The sequence below is a fragment of the Sinocyclocheilus rhinocerous genome, unplaced genomic scaffold (genome assembly GCF_001515625.1).
Source record: "Sinocyclocheilus rhinocerous isolate Xijiao unplaced genomic scaffold, SAMN03320098_v1.1 scaffold950, whole genome shotgun sequence".
Taxonomy (NCBI): domain Eukaryota; kingdom Metazoa; phylum Chordata; class Actinopteri; order Cypriniformes; family Cyprinidae; genus Sinocyclocheilus; species Sinocyclocheilus rhinocerous.
Genome location: NW_015637169.1, coordinates 615,528 through 633,024, shown reverse-complemented (window position 1 = coordinate 633,024; position 17,497 = coordinate 615,528). Strand labels below are relative to the sequence as shown.

The 17,497-nt window shown below is 39.7% G+C and overlaps 1 protein-coding gene across 1 annotated transcript in view; it reads left to right on the top strand.

Moving 5' to 3' along the window:
• LOC107748807 (nucleosome-remodeling factor subunit BPTF-like) overlaps positions 1-17,497 on the top strand; it is a 47,776-nt gene that overhangs the window by 15,404 nt on the left and 14,875 nt on the right. The window contains exons 8-23 of the mRNA XM_016563767.1: positions 372-703; positions 811-942; positions 2,441-2,570; positions 2,683-2,818; positions 2,916-3,203; positions 4,158-5,964; positions 7,197-7,321; positions 7,400-7,528; positions 7,650-7,800; positions 8,121-8,241; positions 8,521-8,761; positions 9,068-9,238; positions 11,911-12,047; positions 12,136-12,250; positions 12,981-13,156; positions 13,668-13,947. Coding sequence (XP_016419253.1) covers positions 372-703; positions 811-942; positions 2,441-2,570; positions 2,683-2,818; positions 2,916-3,203; positions 4,158-5,964; positions 7,197-7,321; positions 7,400-7,528; positions 7,650-7,800; positions 8,121-8,241; positions 8,521-8,761; positions 9,068-9,238; positions 11,911-12,047; positions 12,136-12,250; positions 12,981-13,156; positions 13,668-13,947 — 4,471 coding nt within the window. The remainder of the gene's footprint in view (positions 1-371; positions 704-810; positions 943-2,440; positions 2,571-2,682; positions 2,819-2,915; positions 3,204-4,157; positions 5,965-7,196; positions 7,322-7,399; positions 7,529-7,649; positions 7,801-8,120; positions 8,242-8,520; positions 8,762-9,067; positions 9,239-11,910; positions 12,048-12,135; positions 12,251-12,980; positions 13,157-13,667; positions 13,948-17,497) is intronic.

The window sequence follows — 17,497 nt, the reverse complement described above, 5'->3', positions numbered from 1 at the left end:
TTTGTGCTCAAAGAAAACAAAAATAACAACTTTATTCAACAATTTCTTCTCTTCTGTGTCAGACCTCAACACGCGTTCAAGACAGTACCAGTTCTCGTAGCTTCATAAAATTACGGTTGAACCACTGATGTCACATGGATTATTTTAACAATGTTTTTACTACCTTTCTGGGTCTTGAACGTGTCAGTTGCACTGCTGTCTATGGAGGGTAAACACATGGTGTTTATTAAGGCATGAATTAATATTACTGTTGTTCATATTAATCAATAGGTACCAGAGGTCTTTAGCATAAAAAGTTACAAAGGTGCTTTGAAATATATTACACTGTAAAATTATGCTTGTATTTGTAAATAATGTGAATTTTATTTCAGACTCCTCCACTATCATCCTTCGGCTCCTTTAAGAGAGACTCAAACAAGAACAGTGGCTTTTTCAAACTGGGCCAAGAGGGCAAATTTCGTGTCTACCACAACCAGTACAGCACTAACACACTTGCGCTGAATAAGCACCAACACCGTGAGGATCACGACAAACGCAGACACCTCTCCCACAAGTTCTGCATGACCCCTGCTGGTGAGTTCAAGTGGAACGGATCGCTGTACGGCTCCAAAGCCCTGACTGTGTCCACGCTGAGACTAACCATCATCCAGCTGGAGAACAATGTCCCTGCTCCGTTCTTGCATCCCAACTGGGCGTCACACAGGTAAAAGTCTCACAAGTGCCAGTAGGACTTGTATTTATTTGAAATGTGTAACGGTTTCTGGAAACAGCATTTAACCGTGTCATCATGTAACCTTTCCATTGCTGTAGGTCAAACTGGATAAAGGCTGTCCAGATGTGCAGCAAGGCGAGAGAGTTTGCTTTAGCGTTGGCCATTCTGGAGTGTGCAATCAAACCAGTGGTCATGCTCCCTATGTGGAAGGATTCTCTGGGTCACACAAGGTCAGTTTAAATAAATGCGGATATTAAAACAGCCATCCGCAATCTTTTGATGCTTCGAAAAAAGCCATGCAATGAAGTTTAATGGAGTATAAATGTATGCAAATGCAATATGATGACTACCAGTGGGAGTGAAGACAGTGAAGCTTACATTATCTGTTGCCTGTTGGATAGAAAATATAAAAAATATAGCTAGCAGTCAGTAGATTTGAAAGTTTCTTATAAAAGGAGCCATTACAAGTTCTCTAATAGTATAAAATGGTTAGTATAAATATAAAAAAGTGGGGAAAAAAGCGTAAATTATATTTGAAGTTCATACAAACCAACGGTGCCCTTTTTTGCACTTAAATTTAATCTGTGTAAAATTTTTAACTTGATACATTTGTGTATTGCTTTATTGTATTTAAATGTTCAGTTATTTTTGTTATAAGAAAAAGTTATTAAACCTGTTATACCGTATTATGACAACACTTTTTTTGTAACTAAATTTCAATATCGTGATAATACCCTATCCCGTGATAAAAGCATTAGCAATTAATCGCAGCATGAAAATTTGATACCGGCATATCCCTAATAGTAAGTGAGAGTGTGTTTGCCTGTGGACAGATGTCCAGAAGACAGTCATTGACACCCTCCACAAGGAGGGTAAGCCACAAAAGCTCATTGCTAAAGAAGCTGGTTGTTCACAGTGTGCTGTAGAAATATTTCACACTGTGTAATGAATCTATATAATATATGGGTTTCACTTTCTGAAATGAGTGACAAAAAATATTGACCTTTTTCATGATATTCTAATTTTTTGAGATGTACCTGTATATAGATGAGCAGTTTAAAGTGTGTATGTGATTTAAATTTAAACTGAGTTTGAAATCATCTGAGCGTGGTCAAGAGAATTCAGTGTATGTCTCTGGGATTTTTTTTAGATCTAAAGCTAGATAAAAAATAAAGCTGAATAAATCAGAATAGGCTAAGGATTGTGCCGAGTTTGGTGGATTGCAAGTTTTATGAGTTATTATAGTTAGGGGTTTTCACTACAAGTCTGTGGGATCTTGGCCTTGTTTGATATTCTGCTAAGGAAAAAATGTCAGATCAGTAAGAAAGTCATAATAACCCAAGTCATGTCTGGGCTGTGTTTGGTGGATGTAGCTTGAAAGCTTTAGAAGGATTTGCAGTCAGAAAGAGCTTAGGGATTTTGTTAAAAAAAAAAAAAAAAGAAACCCACAGCCACATTTTTATAATAGCAGTATGTTGGCTTTGTCAAGCTGATATAATTGTCATGTGCAGTTTATTGTCAGGGAAGTTAAATGCTTATTTGCATGTTTGGGTAACAATACATTAATCCAGTACTATCTTTCTGCTCATTGTTGCTTCTAAACACGAAAACATCCTTGTGTGTACTTGAACAAATTCTGTGCTGGGGGCTTTACGAAAATGTACAGTGAGTCACCTTTATGTCCCAGTTTTGGTTAGCTTTCTTTTTTTGTGCTTCATCTTTCCGCAGGCTTCATCGCATGACCTCTGTGGAGCGGGAAGAGAAGGAGAAGGTGAAAAAGAGAGAGAAGAAACTAGAAGATGAAGAGACTATGCAGCAGGCCACATGGGTGAAGTACACTTTCCCCATCAAACACCAGGTATGTCTGAACACTTGGCAGCTGAGTGTTTCATTTGAACATTTTAGGAAATCGCACCAGCTTCAGCCTTCATGCTGTAGGCTTTCAGTAACTGTTTAAACATCATCCATAGGTGTGGAAGCAGAAGGGTGAGGAGTACAGAGTAACTGGGTATGGAGGCTGGAGCTGGGTGAGCAAGACGCACGTCCATCGCTTTGTCCCAAAGCTACCTGGAAACACCAATGTCAATTACCGGAAAGCACTTGAGGGTATGTTGTTTGCTCATTTATAATACTAAAAAATGTGATCTGGGACACAGAGAAGTCTTCTATTGGCAGAAATTCTCTAATAAAAAATATTTTTTAGCAGCTAAAACTGGAATGGACAATAAGGCAGTTCTCCCAGAAACACCAAAACCTTTGGTTAAAACAGATGAAAATTTGTCTCAAAATGTGCCTGAAAAAGATGACATCCAGGACACGTCACTGGATTCTTCTGAAGAAAAGCTATCTGTGGAGAAAGATCATGTGTTAAAAGATGAAGAACAAAATGAAGAAAAAGAGATTGAAACGTTTGAAAAAATGTGTGATGAGAAAAATGAGTCTGTGGAAGAAATGGACACCAGCTCACCTAACTCTGCAAATGATGAAGCAGGTATTTGCAAAGTTTAATTTTCATTGTCCTTTTTCCTGTACCAAGAACAGAAGTTTATCAGAAATGATACCCTCTTTTTAGTTGTGATATAGTGTCTCAGTCTAAATGACATTCACACTGGTGTTTTAGGAAGCCAAACAATTAGAATATAATAATAATGATAATTATAATTTTATATTATTATTATTCCTATGACAGTAATAGCCATAAATTGTAAAACAATTGCATTGTAAAATAAATGAAAATATTTCATAGGTGTATTATTTTGCTTTACATTACAGTAGGGAAATTACAATACTTTTGTCCTAATTTCTACACTTGAAAGAGATATTTTGAATTTGAACTGCAGTACCCATTTAAACCGCTAGCTGTCAATATTACATACTGAAATTTAAGCTTTTATTTTGACAAACTGCAGTTGAGCTTTTTTTTTGATGGAGCTTCAATGAAACAGGTTTACAAACACGTCTCATTACAAATCTAGTAAAACATTTTAATCATCTGCCCATTAAAATGTTGAAAATTATGTGAATGTGAAAATAAAGCATAGCTGGTGGCAGTTCCCAAATGCACGCTAAACTCACAGCACATGCAGAAATGGAGTTCACTGCATTCACTGTGAGCTGAGGCTTTTTGAGACATGGAAAACTCCTGATCACAAGCTGATCGCATAATCAAAGTGCGTGCTTTGCTTTGAAAAGTGCAGAGAAAACAGACTTGCTGAAGGGATTAAGCCATATTGTGCTTTCGGTTTAGTGTTTTATTTATTTTTTTTTTGATATACTTTGCCAAAGCAATGGCACAAAACACAAATTTAAAGACCTTTCATGTTAGAATGAGACATTTAAATATATTTTTGGTTTATTATGAAACTGTGATGGGCCACCACACTCTACTTAATGCTTGGGAAACACTGAACGTAGTTGCTAACGTCTCTGTTTTTCGTATTTGCAGCTAACATCACAAATGCCTCATCCGATGACTGTCCTTTGAAAGGGGAGCCTTCAGATAGTGAGGTGACGAAGGATAGTGCTCTGAATCAGCCCCAGCAATCCTTCTGGCATGATGTTGTGAATGTCAGCGAAGGCTTCTTGCTACGCACTGCATACAAGAAAAGGAAGGCATCAAAACTTGATGGCCTTTTGGAGAGACGGGTCAAACAGTTCACCATAGAAGAGAAGCAGAGGCTTGAGAAACTCAAGCAGACCACCAGTTCTAAACCCTTGACTGAAAAGGTAATGGAAAACAAGGAGACAACCATTGCTGCTGAAGACCAAAAGGTCAAGATTGAAGGAACTATCTCTGAAACTCCAAAGTCTAGACAGGCCGAGGGGGTAGCATGTCTAGCGATCCAAGAAAAAGACAGTGTGGTCAAAAAGCTTGAATTTAACCAAGAGGACGAACAGGCGAAGTCAAACACTTCAGGACAGAAGAACATCCTGGACGTCAGATTAAATGACTCGTGTGATGTAGCCCCTAAAGAACATCAGCAGAAGTTGCCTGAGCCAGAACCCAAAACTGGCAATAGGGTAGCAATGTCTGAACTTAATGGAAACTCTCAAAGTCTGGATCAAAGCTTGAACGTTAAACCTGACAAAACAGTTACAGAAACTACATGTCCACCCGAAGACTCTGAGAGAAAGGAAATTATTGAAAACAATGAAAATGATCTAGACGTAAAGAGAACAGTGCCTGTGCAAGTAAATGGAAAGGATGGTCTTGTTGACACAGAATGTAAGAACTTGACTGATAATGTTAACACAAAGGATCTAACCAATACCGTTGGGGAGGAGATTAAAGCAATATCACCAAAGGAAACAGTGAAGTCACTAATGAATGGTGATGCCAATCAAGAGTGTCTTAAAGAATGGACTAATAGCGCGCTTCCTCAGGAGAATTTGGATGAGGAGAAAGGAGTTACCAAACTTGACCCAGATTATCCACCACCTGAGAAAGTGGCCAAGTTGGAAAACAACATCGAAGGATCTGTAGACTCCTCGGTTAGTTCCTCCGTACCCGAACCATCTTCTGTAGCTTCCGAGCCAAACACAAAATCCGAGGTGCCTAGTCAAAGCTCAAAGGTGGAGCCGATGCAAGTTGAGGAGGCAAAGCCTCCTGTTCCTTCACCCGTCCCTTCAGCGGAAGAGTCCAGCTTGAGTAGTGACCTCACTGAAAACAGCAGCAGCGTTAGCGAGACTACGACTGTCATTACTCAAGTCACCACAACTACAACCACAGAGTCCCGCATGGTGTTGACCTCACGTGACAGCCTTGCTTCCAATAACGGGATCAGTACATCCGCACCAGCAGATTCTAAGGTGGAGTCTACCAGCTCTGTCTCGACACTCTCCACTACCACTACTGTTACCAAGGTTTTGAACTCATCGGACCAGGAAGCCACTCTAACAAAAGAGTGCAAGACCACTGTCACGAAAACACTGACTGACACCATGTCGAGTCCTAGTGGTTCCACTGTAAAATCTATGACAGTGAGTCAAGAATATTCCACCAGGGACAGGGTACAACTGTTAAAGTTCTCTCGCACCAAGAAAGCAAGGTCCGGAACGGCCTTGCCCTCGTACCGCAAGTTTGTGACCAAGAGTAGCAAGAAGAGTATCTTCGTACTTCCCAATGACGAACTGAAGAAACTCGCAAAGCGTGGTGGCATCCGCGAAGTTCCTATCTTTAATTATAACGCCAAGCCAGCCCTAGACATCTGGCCCTACCCATCTCCACGACCGACATTTGGGATCACATGGAGGTTTGCATCTTCTCTTTCTTTCCTGATTTTTGTCTTCCTTTTGGACGTTGTATTTCTGAAAACCTGAAATAATTGCTAAAGCAAGTATCAATATTTTTATAGCTTATACTTGGGGTCAGAGCATTGGAATGTCCATTCCTGTTCCTGGAGGGCCACCTTTCATCAAAATTTAGCTCTATTCATAGTCAAACACACCTGAACCAGCTAATCAAGGTCTTTAGGGTCACTAGAGTCTTTTAGGCAGGTGTGTTGGAGCTAAACTCTACTGGAAATTGGCCCGCTAGGATCAGGGTTGGACACTACTAGCTTAGGAATTTGAACAAGCCCTACATTTAAGTATTAATAGTTTGTTCTACATGCAAAAACATTGATTCAAAACTTTGTGGCTTGCTAAACGTATGCCTGCCATCACCTTTCTAGGCAATCAAACTTACAATTTTGCCTGGTGTATAATTAAACTGATGAAGATTGTAGACTTGTCCTGACCCATACCTTAAAACCAGAATATCATAGAGGGTAGGCACTTTTGACTTGGACCAGTAGGTAGCCGCCTACCAATGCCCTAGCATCCATCGAGAACATCCTAGCATCCATCTAGCAATGCATCAAAAACCATTTTGGCAATTTTATTACAAACGCCTTGGCAACGTCTAGCACTTTTGGTGGCAGATTTAGCTTGAAGAACCACTCACTTTTTGTTCAGAGATTGTAGTAATATGGTTTAACATATTTTAGTTTCCTTAAAGGGGTCATATGATGCTGCTAAAAAGAACATTATTTTGTGTATTTGGTGTATGAAATGTGTTTATGCGGTTTAAAGTTAAAAAAACACATTATTTTCCACATACTACGAGCCGTTTTAGGTAGGTGTGGCTAACTCTTAACTTTTATAAAGAATATCTCTTTGGATTTGAGACTTTAGTCTTTGCAACTTTACAGATCTTCTTTATGCACCAAGAGCTTGTAACACTCTAAAGAGAAAGGAAAAAATGAAATCGCATCATATGACCCCTTTAAGGGTTTTTGTAGCTCTTTCCTGTATTTTTTTGTCCTTGATCCCAATTACTGGTGTTGTCAAAAATATTCATGCTAGCTTCCCTTTTTTTAAACATTTTTAAGAACAATAATAGTCATCAAAAGACCAAATTGGCCTACAAGATTGGCCAGCATGAATACCTAGTTCTTTTAAACCTTTTTTGTAATGCTAATGAGCTGGAGGTTCTTTCATACAGATATCGACTCCAGACAGTGAGGTCTTTGGCTGGAGTGAGCCTAATGCTACGGCTACTTTGGGCCTGTCTCAGATGGGATGATATGTCTGTGAAACCCTCACCCACAGTAGGAACAACACGAACAGGTTGGCGCTTAACTGCTCATCACGTTTCGCTTTATCATTTGGAATTCAGCACTCAACCTTATTTGTGTAACTTAACAGAGACATCTGACACTGATATCACCACCACTGAGATCATCAAGCGGAGAGATGTTGGTCCTTACGGCATTCGTTCTGAGTATTGCATCAGGAAGATCATTTGTCCCCTTGGGGTGCCTGAGACTCCCAAAGGTAACTGTGACTCAGAGAGTCCTTGCTTTGTTTTTAAGATGTGTACAGTTTTCTATCATGCAAGGTTTGATTGACCAGAATCACTGCTGATATTTGATCTGTCCATCATTCCTTTGAGCAGAAACTCCCACACCTCAAAGGAAAGGCCTGCGTTCAAGCGCTCTGAGACCAAAGAAGCCAGAACCAGCTAAGCAGACTGGGCCTGTTGTGATCGAAACCTGGGTGGCTGAGGAAGACCTGGAACTCTGGGAGATTCGAGCCTTTACTGAAAGGTGGGAATTCCCTCTTTTTCTGTGAATGTACACACTAAAACCCAACTTACTGATTCCTTACTCATTTGTAAAACGTTCCATCAAAGCTTTCTCTAGTGTGAAAGATCTTGGACGAAGAAAGGTTGTAGATAAGACATTAATACTTGCATGTATTAGCTCATACGTTTTAATGATAGCAATAATTTAGGATGGTATTTCCTGTGTTCATGTACTAATTTTCCAATTTGTATGTTTCCCAACGATCAACATGTCCCAGTTTATCATATTTTATTTGTTCATTCGTATTCTTTTAAAGATTTTGAAACTTTCTGACTTCACAGGGTTGAGAGGGAAAAGTCGCAAGCAGCTGACCCAACTAAGGTTAGTGTGCAGAAGAAAGCAGAGGAGGTCAAGGCCCAATTGGAAGCTCAGCTAAAGCAGCAGAGATTGGCAGCCCAGCAGGTGGGAATGTAGACATGTGCCCACCTGGGGCGCCCCTTTTTATTAACCAGGGGCACAATATTGAAAGAAATGGGTGTTCTTCCCAATGGGCCTTTTGATTTTTTTTTACTTTTAATTATCATTTTACTCTTAGTTTGGTTGGGTGTGTTCTCATAATTTAATAATCTTAATTTTAACCAAAATACTCACCCATGGCTGACTTTATCTTGTGCTTTTCTTTTATTGCCTTGTATCTTTGCTTACACTGTGAAGTTGAACGGTTCAATGACTGTATTGCAGAAACGGCTGGAACAGCAGAAACCTAGCAGCACCAGCAACACATCCACCTTGACCAGCACTCCTACAACCCCTGGGACCACTACTCAAAAGGTGGTGGTGGGCTCTATTAGCGGTCAGGTAACTTCAGCACCAAAAGTGGTAATGACCACCAAGTTGGGCTCTCCGGTGACATTCCAGCAAAACAAGAACTTCCAGCAGTCCTTTGCTTCCTGGGTCAAGCAGGGCCAACAAGGCAACACAGGTCAGTCTTTACAGTGATATGAGAAGGCATGGGTTATAATGTAGCTTGATGACTGTTATTTTAGATGTTGTTGTTTTTTTGCATGTCTGTGTATATGGTTGGAAATTTGCTTGATTTGTATTTATTTTTTGGCCGTCCAGTTTTTTTTTTGTTTTGTTTTTTGTTTTTTTCTGGTAAGCTTGTTTGTGGTGGTGTTTTAGTGCTTGACATCGTTTCGTTGTCCGTGGCGCACTTGGATGCAACCGATGCTGTATTTCCTGATTGAGATGTATGTGTTAGGGTGGTGATCAGACCTGTGTCTTGCAGTCTCTACCAGTTCGGTTGTGACTGTGGCGGCGAGTAGCGCCACCACATCTGGGCAAACGTTCCACATCGCTGCTGCTGCGGGATCGATGGCCGGCAGCGTCATCGCCGCTAAACTGCCTGTTCCAGCCAACAGCAAGATAGTCACAGTGAACGTGCCAACCACTCAAGGAGGTACAGCAGGCCTCCAACATCATTGGCATGTGTTTTTTTTTTAGTTAGGCCTGCCTGCACGCAGAGAGGCAAAATATCGGCTCAGTATTCGTAAAAAGCATATTTTTTACTTTGTTTCTAATAATGAACAATAGGGGTGCTCCGATTGATCGGCTACCGATCTCTATCGGCCGATAATCGCTTTGGGATGTTTGATCGGCGGTCTCTATAAAGGCCGATCCCAAAAAAACGATCTCAAGCTGATGACGCTGCCGTCAGAGGTTTGGCATGACATGCAGCGGCACCGTCTCAGTCTCTGGCGCGGGTGAAATAATTATAATGCTGAAGGTGAGGTACAATTCATATTTCTTCATTAAATAACCTATAAAGAAATGTGAAAACTTTCTGTGAGACATAATTTCACAAACAGCGTGAGTGAATCACCGCGCGATCTCTCTTTCTCTCTCAAAATGTGCAAATGGCTTCAAATCACCACATGGCGTCTGTCTATAAGCGAGCTGCACAGTTGACACAGGAATTGTCACTTGCACAATCGAGGCAATGTCGCATCGTCACTAAAGTTTATAAATTGCATTTCTTTTTAATTCTTGCCAGTGTTTAACCATTCAGCGCTCGCGCGCTCTCCTGGAGACCATGCGCTCATGCACACTCGCAGCGCACACACATAATGCCAGGTTCACATTACTCCATTTGCAGGTTCACATTACTCCGTTTGCGGTGTGTATGTGGTGCGTATTTTTTCCGCGCTCAAGTTAACGGATTAAATCGTTCACCCTGCACACGGTTGCGGTGCATCTGCAGCAGTGCAGAGATCGTTTCCGCTGCAAGCGCTGAATTAAGGGACAGCGCATTGTTAGCAGTAAATATGAACATGGATTGACACAGAAAATGTAGTAATAACACAATAAATGCATAAAATTATAGTCTACTGTGTTTCACAGTCAACACATAGGCTATGGCTTTTTGGCTAGGTTTAAAGGAAAAGAGCATTTTTAGATAAACAAGGCAATAATACATGGCACTGTTGGAGGTAGGAAAAAAAGTTCTTTATGAACCGCTGGATTGCTTGTAATAAAGATTTAAATGCAAAAGAAAAGGCAGTAGAGCTGACTGTTTCTGTCAATGGTAAGTTTTCATTTAGAATGTTTGTGATGATGTAATAAAAGTAGTTAACATGTTTTGCCACTTGCTTGAGCAACTTAATATATAAATCTAGAAGTAAATGCAAAAGTAAAAAGCATTGAATAATGTGTCTCTTATATTTACTGCATTTAAACACATCTATGAAAGATTGTATTACTGTACTGTGTAAAAAAAAAAAAAAAGAATCACAATGCTGAAAAAGCATTCTCAGTAACGATGTTTGGATTTGAAATTAGGGCTGGACGATATGGCCAAAATTGATAAAATAAATCAATGTATGGGAAACACTGGTAATGTATATCGAAATATCGGAAATGTGTTTAAAAATCATATCACCGTTATTGAAAAAAATTATATCGCGATACATATTGATATTGAATTATTGTCCAACCCTATTTGAAATCAAAATAATGGATAAATGTTGTGTTTGTAGTAAACAGCCACAGATCAGGAGCAGACTCCTGTGTGAAAGCACAATGAGAGTCCGTGCTGCTTCTGCACCGTGAAAGTAAACAACGTGAGTGCATATACACTGCAAATGGAGTATGTGTGAATCTGGTGTAAAAGGCAGTCTCACATACAGCTCATGAAATCAGGCTTGTGCTGTGTGAAAGCTATTGTGCAACCCCCCCCACCTCTCAAATTAAAAAATCCCCTCTCACAAGAGTCACCTAAAAGGGGAATTCATTTTCAAAAATGAAATTCAGGCCCTGAATTAATGTCTACAAATCTTGATTGGATCATCACTATAAATAATTCTACATAAAGAAGGCTTTAAAAAGATTGATATCGGTGATTGTATCGGCAGATACTGCTTTCTGTGATCGGTGATCAGCCTCAAAAATCCGGATCGGAGCACCCCTAATGAACAACATGTCGTGAGCTTGGGTCAGTTAATATACAGCCTGTTAGTTGTCTACAAGGGTGTTCAGACTGGCATCGGTTTGCTGCAATGGAGCAATCGAAAGTCATTCAATTTTAATGAGAGGTGGCGGTTCAAGGAAACATTGTTTAATTGCTGTCATTGTGAACATCCTCTAAATTTTGGTACAAGCTTTGCGTCTGTTTTACGGCTTTACTATTTTGGATTTAATTCAGTTGATTATCATTGTTGAATACAACGGATTACTTCGTTTTTTTCATGCTGAAATATTTTGGTGTTCTGTTTCCCTCTTTACCATTTTTCAACTCTGTTTCTGATAAAAATACCTTTTAAATGTTTGGAGTCAGTAAGATTTTTTCTTTTGATATCTGAAGCATCGTGTGGCACTGAAGACTGGAGTAATGAGTAATTGCCACCACAGGAATAAATGACATTTTACAATAGATTAAAATGGTAAACGTCTTTTAAACTTAAACTTTCATGAAATGACTGTATTTTTGATCAAATAAATGCAGCCTTGGTGAACGAAAGAGACTCGTTTCAAAAACGTCAAAAAAATCTTACCAACTCCAAACTTTTGACCAGATATGTATCCGTGTAATGCAGTATTCTTGGAGAAAACTAACTCTGCTCATCATCTCGGCAGGTTTGGTGCAGGTACAGCAGAAGGTGGTGGGCATCATTCCATCAAGCACAGCGGGCACCGCTCAGTCCTTCCCTGCATTCCAGCCCCGTACGGCCACCATCAACATCAGACCCAACACAACCACCTCAACGCAGCAGGCATGAGCTCTCAGTAAAATGATCCATTCTGGTAAACTCAGCTTCTTTTGTTCTTGCAATAACGTTTTATGTAATGATTTTTGCTCAGGTTATTACAACTGGAACCGCTCTCCGACCAGGGATGACTGTCATACGCTCTCCTCTGCAGCAGACCACCACCCTGGGCAAGACTATCATTCGCACACCCCTGATGGTCCAGCAAGGTATTCTCAACCAGGTTTCATCCTGGAAGTCAAATGGTTCATTTTTAAATTTAATTAATTACACTATTTGTATGTTTATTCAGTAGTGTAATAGAGACGGGAAATGAGAGAATCCCATTCAATTAGTGGTCATTATTTTAAAAGATAAAATTAACGTTCAGTAATATTATTGATTTATCTGTGCTGCCATAATAAGAACAAAATATGAATTGAATTGAGCTGCATAATGACACTAACTTTGCAGCGTCAACACTATTATTGAATTAAATCAGCATTGAACTGTCTTCAGCTGAAACTAAATAATGATTGCTTTCTGCAAAGCTGCTTATAGCCGAATTGATCTAGTTTCATAATTGATTAACTTTGCAGCATTCACAGTTACTGAACTGAACCATTGAAATAAATTCAGCTGAATAATGACACTGTTGTCTTCTGTAGAGCTGCTTTATAGCTGAAATTGATGTTGTTTCATAATTGATCAACTTTGCAACTGTTAGTTATTGAGCTGAATAATGACATCTGAAATTGAAATTTGTATCATAATTAATGGGTTTTACAAGATTTAAACTGTTATTTTTCTGTTTATTACTGAAACGATATGTATTGTAAAAGCGCTATATGAATAAATGTGACTTGATTTGATTATACAAAAACATATTTGACTGCATAATGGCTAATTCTGTTGAATATACCACATTTTTAGAGTGTAAATGTGATTTGTATCACACAGGTCAAGTGCAACAGACAGTGCAGACGAGCTCAGGCGTTCAGGCGGTGGGCACTCCTCCTCGCCTCTCCACACCAAACCCAGCCCAGACACCACAGATGCTGTCTTCTCCCCGTCCACAGCAGGGTCAGGTCAAACTCACCCTGGCCCAGCTCACACAGCTCACCCAGGGGGCTCAGGTGTGTACTAGTTTTAAATCAGCTTGTTTTAATGTTTTTATTGTGCCCGCTTCAACTGTGCACATGCTAGTATGTTAGTAAATTAGTATCACCCTGGTTCCCTTTACAAAAACCCACTGGCTTTTGGATTATTGCAGAAAATAAGCTCTGTGACCAACAAAAGTTTGATTCTTACTTTTTTTTTTTTTTCATCATTCTTCACAAATGAACAACTATTATGAGTTCTGAAGCCCGGCAGAATTAAGCTAAATGTTGGCTATACATGGTATTGCTGATGCATTTTATTTTGTAAAATAAAACATGAAAATATTTTGAGCTTGTGTTAACCACAGCCATTATTGCAAGCATTTATGGGGGGGGGGGGAAATTTCCTTTAGGACAATAGAACCGGCAAACTTGCTTTCTGGTTTTGGCATACATCATCCTTGTAGCACTCTATTCCAATGACTTACCTAACCCAGGTTATTGGTTACAGTTAATATTTAAATAAACTCACTCTTTCGCTCTTCAGGGAGGAAACCAGGGCTTGACGGTTGTGATCCAGGGGCAAGGTCAGACCACAGGCCAGCTGCAGGTCATTCCTCAGGGGGTGACGGTCATTCCGGGGCCCGGTCAGCAGCTCATGCAGGCAGCCATGCCCAATGGCCAAGTCCAGCGGTTCCTGTTCACACCCATGGCCCCTGCTCCAGTGTCTGCCCCCGCTGCCCCCTCCACGACAGCCTCATCAGGTGTCCCAGCCACAGCTGCACCAGCTGCTGCCACCAGCACAACTCCAGCACCCATTCAGCCAGGTCAGACTGTTTATTAGACACTCTCCTTTTTTTTATGCAAGCATCAATATGGAACTTGGCCAGCAATGTAACTTCTTAAGACAGAAAAATTCAGATGCTGATTTGCATAATCTCCAAAAAAGGCATTAAATTTACTTATGTCACTTGAACTTCCTGCTCAGATTACCTGGATACCTACTGATATTGTCAAAAAAAAAAAGTATATGTATATCAGGGGCATTTCCTTTGAGGAGGTGCCTCCTCAAAATATTGGATGAGAAAGAAATTTGTAGTGCAAAAATAAAACAACACCAATATTATAAAATATAACATTAAAGGGTTAGTTCACCCAAAAATGAAAATTCTGTCATTAATTACTCGCCCTCATGTCATTCCAAACCCGTTAGACCTTCGTTCATCTTCAGAACACAAATTAAGATATTTTTGATGAAATCCGAGAGCTTTCTGACACTGCCATAGACAGCAACGCAACTGTAATGTTCCCAGGGCCAGAAACGTAGTAAGGACATCAGTAAAATAGTCCATGTGACATCAGTGGTTCAGTCGTAGTTTTACGAAGCTACAAGAATACTTTTTGTGCACAAAGAAAACAATAATAACATAATTTATTCAACAATTCTTCTCCCAGAGTTACCGTCTTCCGTCATTTTGTAGAGTACCCCAGAACGTAATCAACGTAATCGGCGTTGTTTACGTTCAGGATAAAGCGCGTGCATGTTGAATGTAAACAACGCTGATTACGTTGATTACGTTCTGGGGTACTCTCCAAAATGACGGAAGACGGTAACTCGGGGAGAATTGTTGAAAAAATTATTATTGTTTTCTTTGCGCACAAAAAGTATTTTCATAGCTTCGTAAAATTATGACTGAACCACTGATGTCACATTGATTATTTTACCGATGTCCTTACTACGTTTCTGGCCCTGGGAACATTACAGTTGCATTGCTGTCTATGGGAGGGTCAGAGAGCTCTCAGATTCCATCAAAAATATCTTAATTTGTGTTCTGAAGATGAACGAAGGTCTTCCGGGTTTGGAACGACATGAGGTTGAGTAATAAATGACAGAATTTTCATTTTTGGGTGAACTAGCTTTTTAAAAGTTGTATAAATCACTTGTTTTTGTAAAGAAACACTGTCCAACAGTGACACCAGCAGATAAAGTTACAGCGGGAATCCACATGCTTCTCGCCTCCCCTGAGCCTATTGAGTTTTAACAGACCCGCTACAGAATGCAGTGATTTTGGTGAGGAGTAATTGAGAATGAATGGGGGAAAGTCACGTGAGAGGAGGCAATGCCCCCATCGCGATATCAATGGATATGACTCGTTACGATTGGCTTTGATTGGTTCATGCGATAAATCCTGCATCTTCGTGCATGTTCCACATTCGCAAATCAGTCTGAATGAACAATATAATGATGTTAACGGGAATACTCATTTAAAAACGTAAGTAAACAACTCACATACTTTGTCACGCTTTACGTCAAAAGACGTAAAATGGCATGAAAACATGATCTGTGGGAGTTTTTAGTGAGTAATCAGCTTGGTTCAATTTAATCTCATGTCTGTGACCAATATTTACTGAACTTTGACTGATGATCCGAAATATTCAAAAATAGTTAAATGTTAACATTAAAAGTTAAAATTTAATTTACAAGAATAGCTGAACACAAGTTCACAAGTAAAATATATTGTTTAAGTTGTTACTGCCTTGAGTTATTATTTTGGAATAAATGTAAAGTGCTTAAAAACACTAACTTGATAAGATTCATATGTGGCTTTAATAAGTAGAATATTAATTACATTGTTAATGTAAAAATATACATTGAATAGTTTTTTTTTCTTTTTCTGATAGTGTAAGTAATGTTAATTTAGCGAAGAAAATGTAACTGGGACATGAATTTACATTTGATTTAAAAGAAAAATAAGAAAGAAAAGAAAAAAATTGTCGTCTCATTTCAAAACACCACCACACACCACTGTGGACAGACAATTGACCGTTCACAAAGACCCGCCCTCCTTAGTTACTGTTGCTATCCTCGACAAACAATGCCACTCTCACACTACACTCATGTTCTCACGCAGTGAAAAATACATCGCAGAGCAAAGAGGAAACTGACAACGTGCCGACAGACAGGACAGAGCAGGTTACTTCTGGTATGAAACAAGGTCTCAGGACTCTCAGCTTTCAAATTTTTATTTAATGGTTAGAGAGTCGGACTTGTAACACGAAGGTCGTGGGTTCGAGTCTCAGATCCGGCAGGGATTGTAGGTGGGGGGAGTGAATATCCAGCACTCTCTCCACCTTCAATACCACGACTGAGGTGAGACCCTTTGAGCAAGGCACCGAACCCCCAACTGCTCCCCGGGCACCGCAGCTTTGGCTGCCCACTGCTCCAGGTGTGTGTTCAAGGTGTGTGCGTGTTCACTACTGTGTGTGTGCACTTGGATGGGTTAAATGCAGAGCACAAATTCTGAGTATGGGACACCATACTTGGCTACACGTCACTTCACTTCACTTTAATGTGTCGTGACAGATCGCTGTATTGCCTCAATTCAAACACGTGAACCGATTCACATCATTCACATTTCATATGTACTTAAAGCACGAAATGAACATGAATAAACATCAGAAAGTATTTTATTTCAACCGAGAAACACACCGAAGTAAATCTACTCTCCTGTCTGATTTGTGGTTAAGGCTAGAAGGGATACAGCTGTGGCTACTGGGCATGCGCACATCAGTATAGCGTCATTATTATCACACTGTACAACAATAATTACTTTTGCATTATTGTTTAGGGTTGGGGTAGGTGTAGGCATTAATAAAACACAATCTAATCCACTTTTTTCTGAACACGGAAGTTACGTCGGACTGGAACAGGGCTTTACATTTCCGGTCTCTAGTGTTTCTAGTCTACATATTTTCTGAGTCGACAAAATAACGTGAAACCTATGAAAATGGTTTAAAAATAGCACATGGCGCCATAGTTCCATCACTTTAGAGCAGTGGTCACCAACGTGGTGCCCGTGGGCACCTGGTAGCCCGCATGGTCTGGAGTCTCTTGAGTCGCCCGCCAAGCAAGTTCTATAAATAGCCTAAATTAGCGTCGGGCGATAAATTATATCATATCGAGATTATGATTAAATTTATATTAATAATGATGATAAGCTCTGGACATTTTTACTCAATATGGATTAATCACAACAGAAATAAATGTTACAGCAACCAGTCAGTGCATGTCGCTAATAAGTCTGCATGCTCTGTGTGTCTGTGTGAATGTGTGGAGTAGTTTCATCCAGTGCTGCCAACTACTTTTCAGGGGTAGTTGCTAAAGGAAGATTGATTTGTTGCTAAAAGTTGCTAAATGACGCGCGATGTCATTGCGCGGTGACGTCATTGCGTAATCACGATGCAAAATTGTGTCACTGCATCAAATCTCAGCAAAAAAAATTTTTTTTAAATATGTTAATTTAGATGTGTTTATAAAATAATATAAATGCATAATATAATATTAAAATATAAATAACTAATTTTAAATACAACATT